This window comes from Anas platyrhynchos, chromosome 8, assembly GCF_047663525.1.
Source record: "Anas platyrhynchos isolate ZD024472 breed Pekin duck chromosome 8, IASCAAS_PekinDuck_T2T, whole genome shotgun sequence".
NCBI classification, from domain to species: Eukaryota; Metazoa; Chordata; class Aves; order Anseriformes; family Anatidae; genus Anas; species Anas platyrhynchos.
The window spans coordinates 32,928,850-32,936,626 of record NC_092594.1 but is presented as its reverse complement, the minus strand read 5'-3'; the positions used below and the strand labels follow the sequence as shown (position 1 = coordinate 32,936,626).

Sequence of the window (7,777 nt, the reverse complement as noted above, 5' to 3'; positions counted from 1 at the left end):
TTTTTTTTGCGGCCGCTTTAACCCTTTCCGCCCGGCAGCCACGCAGCGCCTCTTGCTACGGGGCTGGCTCCTCGCCGCGCCGCTCCCCCGCCGTGCCCGGGGCTGGCCGCGGAGCCGGGGACACCCCGGTGCCCCCGCACCTCGCCCGTCCCCGGGGACCGAGCGCTGCCTCCAGCATCCCCCGGGACCTGCCCAGCTCGGCGGGACCGCGCCGTCCCCCCCGGGATCCCCGGGAAGCGAAGGCCAAGTGCTCGTCCCGGCAGCCCCGAGCAGGGCACGGGGCTCCGTGCCCACGTTTGTGCCCAGCTCAGCTCGGATCCGGGCCGGTGCCCGGCGGTGCCCCCCCGCCGCCCGCCCGCTGGGTGCCCGCTGGGGTTTTGGCTGCTCGGGCACCCCGGCTGGGTGCTGCGCTGGGTGCTCCCCGTTCCTGGGCTCTGCTCCTGCCCGGGAAAGTCGCCTCTCTGTTGTTTTCCGCCCCGAGCGAAGCTCTCGGTAACATTTCGTTCTGTCTCCCACGCTGCCTTTTCGCATCTCCCGGTAACTCGGCGCCGGCGTTCCCGCAGCCCCCGCCGCTTTGCAGAGCCCGGCTCTTTGGGGACGGCCCCGGGGGGGTCCTGGGGCAGACCCCGGGCCCTCCTGCAGGGTGCTGCTGCCCACGAACAGAGCCGCTCACAGGCAGCAGGCAGCTGGGAAAGCGCTGGCTGCTTACCTTTAAACCGGCCGTAGCATGGCCGTGACTCACCCGCCGGAGCTATAGGCTTGCCCGGGATGTAAAGCAGCCCTGCTTCAAACGGGACCTTCTGGCACGCAATAAAAGCCGCTACTTCTGCCTAGGCGGGGCGGTTTTTTTTCTCGGGAAACCAGTTGTTTCCTCCAGCCACCGGTAAAACTTGGGCACGGCGTAAGTGGGAGGCTGGCGGAGCTCGGGACAGGTCTTGGATGGACTTCTTCCATGGCAGAGGTGAAGGAGAAGCCGGGCGGGGGCCCCTCGCCGCCCGGTGCTGGCCTCCGGCTGCGGGGGGCTGCGGGGGGCTGCGGGGCCCGGGAGCGATGCGGGGCACGGCCCTGCCCGCACGGCCCTGGCCGGCAGAGGTAAGAAGGGACGCGCGCAGAGCTTTACGTTTCGCAGAGGTTTTTAATCAGAAAACACAGCAGCGTGACACAGAGTACGGTAACGGCGCGGACACTTGCAGGAAATTATTAATTTTTTTACTTAAAAACAACAGTGACTGATTCCGTGGGGCTAAAATATTTTTTTTTAAGAGAGAAAACGCAAACTAATATACGCTCTCTCCTCTTTTAAGTGCTGTTTTGTAGCTATCTACTCATTTTACGTTGATGTAAAAACTATTTTGTGCCATTAAAAATTAGATTATCCAAAATTATCCACTTTCAACTGCCCATCTGTCGAGCACCTCTGTACCAACGTTGTTTCCTGCTACACTCCCCCGACAAGGCGCTGAGCATCCTCAGCTCCCCTTGCAGCCGGAGAGGGAAATGAGGTTTGGTCTTGTGAATACACTCAACTACATTGCAAGGGAACATTTTCAAGGGTTAAATTGGTTTTTAGGTACAAGGAATAATAGAACTCTACAAAGACCAAACGTGTTGCTTCCTCAGTTTCACCATATTCAAATATTCATGTTTTGTGAGAGGCATCTACCATTGTTATTTTATTTTTTTTCCCAGACAAAACAGAGTAGCTGGTGGAAAGCAATCGTTTCTTAAGAGCATCTAGACTGCGCTCAGCTTATTAAGTGACCAGAAATCTTGTCGCGTTACAGCCTGCTGACATTCTTTGCTCTGACAATGGTTATCTGCTGGTTTGAAGCTAGAAAAACTGTATTCTCCAGTGCACAGTGAACACGAAGCGCTAAGCTGAACTCTTTGAAACCTCTGGCAATGAAAAACGCCGCTCAGGTTGTTCCTGGTAACTAAACTGAAAAGCAGCTCGGTGCGAGTTTAAATACACAGAGGGGAGAAGTGGCATCTAGCTGGAGAGGTAAGCGCCCTACGTCTACAAGCTCCTGGTAAGGGCGAGCTGCAGGCAGCCCCCCCAGCTGCCAAGCGACACCCCTGGCCCGCTGCGGGGCCCCGCGGGGCCCCAAATCTCGGCTCCCCGCTCCCCCCGGGGCTGCGGAGCCCGGAGGGGTGCAGGAGGGCCCTTAGCACGCCGAGAAGCAGGTGACTAGGTGGCTTTTGGATTAATAATGAGCTAAGGTAAATTGGGAGAAGCCGCTAGTGGGAAGCTACATAGGAGTGACCAACATATACATGGGGAGGGAAGGGGAGGCAGAAATTGCCGGCGGGGCGGATTTCGACCATTTGCATCCTTTAAAAAAAAAAAAAAAAAAAAGAAAAAGAAAAAAAAAAAGGGGAAAGAAAATAAAGGAAAAAAAAAAAAAAGAAAAAAAAGAAAAACCCACCTCGGCAATTTCTCCGACTTTGCGCTATCCAAAAAAAAAAAAAAAAAAAAAAGCCAAACTAGGAGGAAGGTGGGTCCCGACGTTATTAAAAGGCTGGGGGTGGGTTGGGGGGGAGAAGGAGGCAGGAGGCCGGCGGGCTCAGCGTCCGGGCGGGCCCCCCTCAGTCGGTGGCGGCGGGGGGGCGGCCGCCCTCCAGAAGCCGGAGCACGGCGCTGCGCTTGTAGAGCTTGGCCACGTCGTAGGCGGTGTCGCCCCGCTTGTTCTGGTGGCCCACCTTGCTGGCCGTGCTCTTCAGCAGGAACTCCACCACCGGCACGTGGCCCTCCTGCGCGGCCAGGTGCAGGGGCAGGTTGCCCTCGGCATCCTCGATGTTAACGTCGGCTTTAAACTCCAGCAGAGTCTGCAAAGTGTCCAGAAAACCCGCTCTGGCTACGTCGTGAATCACGGCGAAGCCGGTACTGTCTTTCAGGTCGGGGTTCGCACCGCTCATGAGCAACCGCCGGGCAATTTCGGGATTGCCGAGTTTCATTACCTGGGGGAGAAAAAGGAGAGGTGAACACCTCGGGGAGCTGCCCCCCTCGCTGCAGCCTGCCCCAGCCCCCCAGCCCTCACCTCCCCCTGTGTCAGTCCTGAAATCAGCCCTGCTACACAACTAACGACACGCCACAACATCTATTTTTAATTTTTTCCCCACCCTGACCTCAGTAATATTACGAAAGATGTTATCATCCGGGTGGCAATAGCTTTCTGGCTCACAGAGATTAATGCCCGAAGCAGGCAGAGGGGAAGGGGGCTGCAGAGACTTCTTTTCCAGCAAGTTATCTCGTTTTTTTAGCATGCCAAAATTAAGTATGGCTCGCTTTTATTTGCACGAGCACTGAGACACCGTTGCCTTATTGTCTGATGCTGTTAAATATCACATGCAGGGTCTCCGAGGAACAGATATTTTACCTCGGCGATAGAAAATGTAGAATGTGTTTTTATAAGCTCTCAGGTGTTTACATTGTCTGTGTATTATCATAAAGCAAATATTTGTCCTGTGCCATAGTTCTGTCTGCTAAGAAAAATAAATGCTTAAAGAATTTTTTCTCCCCAATATTTGACTCTCATAATGTCACCCAAAAAGGGGAAGTTAAAAGGAATGTTTCAAAGTTCCATCATTTTTCTCCTAAAACCACTGTATTATATTATGGTTCCATAATTTTATTATCAGTAAACCATGGCTATATTATGTTGTTAAAAAAATCCTATTTAAAAAAACAATTATTGTTTTTTTTGACTGTTCCTCTCAAGAAAAAAAAATGTCTCTTTAAAATTTCCTGATTGCATCATAAAACTATTATAATTAGCAAGCAAATTTCTCTTATTTAGGGCTTAACAGCTTGCACCGATTTCCCCCAAATTCCTAATTTTTTGTTTTCTCAAAGGCTCTAAGAAATTAACATGGTAATGTATATTCTCCAACCTATAGGCAGTATTTTCCTGTTCTTGTAATTGGTCTTACTGCAAGTGGCAAATTCGAAAAAAAATAATCATTTTTTTTCTTTAGAAATTATTTGAAAATCTTGCAAAAAAAATAATATATCAGCACAAATTAATATTAGAGTGCATTAGATTTAGCATAATGTACAATTTCTACAAGGCATTTGCTAAAAACCTCTCCTTGTGAAAAAATATGCATTTGGCTTTTTAAGAAAAAAAAAATAACACTATAATCAATATAATTTGTGCAGCTTTTGGAGTGTAAAATAACCCGGTATATTTATTTTATCTCCAGAGAAGAGCAGAGCAGCAGATAAGGCAGAAAGGGATTCAGGGGAGGACATTTATCTGTGCCACAATGCTCCGTGCACTTCTTGTGCCACTTCTTTCACTTCTGAACAGAGATGGAAAAGATGCAAAAGAAAACAAGAGCATTGTGATCCCTCTTTCTCTGCTAAAATCGGGACATTTTAGTCCCTTTTCGAGGGCCCAGGCTGTGTTATTTGTGGATTCAAAACATGTATTTGGTTCAAGTGGGAGTTTTGTATGTTCGAGGAAGGCAGGCTAGGGGACTGGAGGCTTCGTTTAGAGATGCGGGGGGGAGAAAACCATAAAAAAGGTGATGCCGTTTGGGCGAGGGCTACAGCTGCACTGCAAATGCCCCCGATTTTGTAAAGTTTCGCTTCTGGGGAGAGAGGCAGAGAAGGAGAGAGCAGCAATTGAATAATTCTGCGGAGACCATAAGGGCAGGACATGTATTTGAGGCCTGCATAGGTACACTTCATCAGAAATAAAAAGTACAGGGGAAGACAGGCTGGGTTTTATGTTTAATCAAACATAAATCCAGAATAATATATATATTTTCGCTGGTATCAATATTAGGCAGTCTCCCCGTTTTAATTGAGAGAGAGATTATTGAGAGATTCTCTCAATTTTGGAGGCTGCATTGACAGAGAACTCTTTCGAGCGTGGTCACGCACCCACAACACATTTCAGGATGATACATATTGAAAATAAGTAGACAGATTCTCCTGTTTTGATTTTTTGTTGTGGTTCATTAGCTCAGTTACGAGCGAGCTGCACCGAGGAGCATTGTTAGGGCACGGATGCCCGTTTAATACAGCCGGGTGCTCAGCCTTTGTGGAAAACAGCCCTCGGGTTGGGATCCGGACCGCTCGCCCCTTTTAGCAAAAGACACCACTGTGGCACAAATCGGTTTTCAGCCCTCGTCCTGAGGATAAAGCATCAGGCTAAAAGTTTCCTGCTTTCTCAGAGGAGTTACTCTCTGCAAGTTGCTCCTCTCGGTCCCCTCATTCCCCAAAAAAAGTGGCTGCAAGTGGCCGCCCCGTCCCCCGGCCGGGTGACAGCAGCCCCACGGCGATCCCACGGCCCCCGAGCCTGCGCGAAATCGCCCACCGAGGGTGGTCGGTGCTTTTCAGCAAGAGGTGCTTATTTTCGAAATCTAGCACGTTGATGCTAAGCCAAAAAGCTGTAAATATCCCGGGTTCGTGCGCAAGCCGTGTGCTTTTTTTAAAAGCAAAAATTCAGAAATGATTATCATGGTTTCGGGGGAGGGGGGCAGAGGAGGTAACAAACGATTTTTCAGACGTGTGAAATTAAAAAGACCTATAGCTCTGCTTCCACGTCTCACTGCCTCACCTCCAGCAGAAATAACCACACATTTCCCCCTGATTTATAAACCACCCCTTTGGCTATTAGCTACGGATTCTACCTTTTTCCCCATCATTATCTGATAATATTAAAAGAAAAAATCTTTCATCAGCTCCAATAGTTAGCAGTTGGATGAGATCCAAATCCTGCCTGCACAGCTCCACGCTTAAAAAATTAGGACACAGCACCCTATACGATCAGAAACGAAAGAGCTGGAACCACTGCCTTGCTGCCCGATCTGAAAATTCAGATTTTTAAGGCTTAATTATGAATGAAAAGGCAAGTGATTCAGATGGAACTGCAACTCGTACGGCTCGCTATTAATGTACATCTAAGGTACTCGGTTCTGTGCAGCATGCTTCCAAACGAGAAAGGTCATTCGTCACAAACAGCGTATAAAGGAAAAGTACCATCTACAGCAGATCCCAGAATCGAGAAAAGTCATGTTTTAAAAGCACACTGCAGGGGAGGGGAGGGGGGGGGGGGGGAAGGATTCTAAGCTTCAAATCATAGCACATATGTGTTTACAGACCTGCTCTGAAATCCTGCTCACCTAAGATGATTTCTTTTCATCTCATCTCTTTCATTCTCTTCCTCCTCCCCACGAAGTTACAAAATATTATTAAACTTGCAGCCCGTTTGACATTGAGGGTGATCCCCGACTGAACTAATGGTTTTGACCAGTTTTATTTCAAGTACGTCATTTTTGGGAGTTGGAGCCACTAAAGTTATAAAAAAATGGCATCCAACGAGTTTTAAAAACACTCGAATTTCGTCCACCAGCCTGTTTAAAACGTTGTCTTTTTGGAAACCCGGGTCACGTAGGTAGCAGTGATGAAATATTTTTCTCCCTCTCTGGATACCAACCTGCAGCGCAGTCCTCCCAAATCCATTTTGTGCATTGACGTTTACATTCTTTTGCAACAAATTAGTAAGTTGCACTAGGTCCCCCTTGGCAGCCGCGGACGCCAGCTCGTTCCCAGAAGGCTCGGCCATTCTTTAGGGTGACTGACGATCGGAAAAAGATGAGATTTTTTTTTAACCAGGCATGGCATCGGAGACTGACAGAAGGATTGGGATGGTTAATCTTCTGGAGTAGACCTTGTAGTAAATACTCGTAAAAAAACTCCTTGCCAAGAGCCCGCCCCTAACTCACACGTGATTATTCAGCAAAACTGCAGCTCCACTTGAAAGAAGATTTCTTTGCTTCCACATATAGAGTAACTCATATTAAAGACTTTGGCCGTTTTCGGGGGGGAAAGCTATTAAGAGCTAGGCAATATATCCTATATGTTAGACGTAACATATATACGCGTACACTGGAGACTCACTCAGACCTGAGATCTTGGAAGAAGAAAGCAACCCACCCTGCTCACGGTCGGGATCTGAGACTTAGCAGCACCAGCTCCGAGGAAAAGTCTTCTCTGGCAGTGCTCGTCCTCTCCCGCTCGGCAGCCCCCTTGGCATCCCCACGGCCGCCTCCGCCCGGGGCCGAGCAGGAGGGCGCAGTCCGAGTCCGAGCGGCCCCCGGGGCGGGCCGGGCTGCGGCCGCGGGGCTCGCTCCCTTCCCTCGCCGCTCTCGCTCCCCGCCGCAGCCTCAGAGCCGCGGCCTCGCCGAGCCTCGGCGCAGCGGGCGGGCGCGATCCCGGCCGGCGGCGGCCGCCCTCGGCGGCGGCGGCTGCGGAGCATCCAGCGGGGCGGCGGCGGCTGCCGGGCTCAGGGCGCGGGGGAGCGGCGGTGCGGAGCCGTCGCCGCTCTCGGTGCTGCTGTTCCTGCTGCTGCTGCTGCTGCTGCTGCTGCTGCCGCTGTCCGGCCCGGAGCTCCCGGGGGAGCCGGCGGGGGGGGCAGCGGCGGCTCCGGTGGCAGCGTCCCGGTGCCCGCCGCCGCCTCCCCGGCCCCGCGGTGCCGCCTCCCGGCCGCGGCTCCCGGTGACAGCCGCCGCTCCGCCGCGGGCCGCCCGGCCGCTCGCTGCACTTGCCGCTCCGCGCTCGCTGCCTCCTCCCGCGGCTCCGCGCTCCCCCTTTTTTAAGCGCAAACAATCGCTACTTCTGTTTCCTACGGACACCAAGCCGGTTTCTCTCTCTCTCGCTCTCTCTCTCCTCTCGCTCTCTTTTTTTTTTTTTCCTTCCCCCCCCCCCTCCTTTTTTTTTTTTTTTTAACCTCATCAGCTTTTTTTGAAAAGAAAAAAAATTTGAGCG

At 51.3% G+C, this 7,777-nt stretch overlaps 1 protein-coding gene across 1 annotated transcript; it reads right to left on the bottom strand.

Annotated features, from left to right (window-relative positions):
* Positions 1-1,115: 1,115 nt before the first annotated feature.
* On the bottom strand, positions 1,116-7,723 carry CDKN2C (cyclin dependent kinase inhibitor 2C). The gene is made up of 3 exons (XM_021277394.4): positions 6,947-7,723; positions 6,447-6,587; positions 1,116-2,958 (listed from the first exon to the last, which is right to left on the bottom strand). Exons 2-3 carry the CDS (start codon positions 6,573-6,575, stop codon positions 2,587-2,589), a joined length of 501 nt encoding a protein of 166 aa, XP_021133069.2. The 5' UTR covers positions 6,576-6,587; positions 6,947-7,723; the 3' UTR covers positions 1,116-2,586.
* Positions 7,724-7,777: the final 54 nt, after the last annotated feature.

Bases quoted from the DNA above. Each gene is read 5' to 3' on its own strand.
- CDKN2C (XM_021277394.4), bottom strand. From the start codon at position 6,575: ATGGCCGAGCCTTCTGGGAACGAGCTGGCGTCCGCGGCTGCCAAGGGG. The intron at 2,959-6,446 runs GTTGGTATCCAG...TTTCTCCCCCAG, and splicing joins TTGGGAGGACTGCGCTGCAG to GTAATGAAACTCGGCAATCC.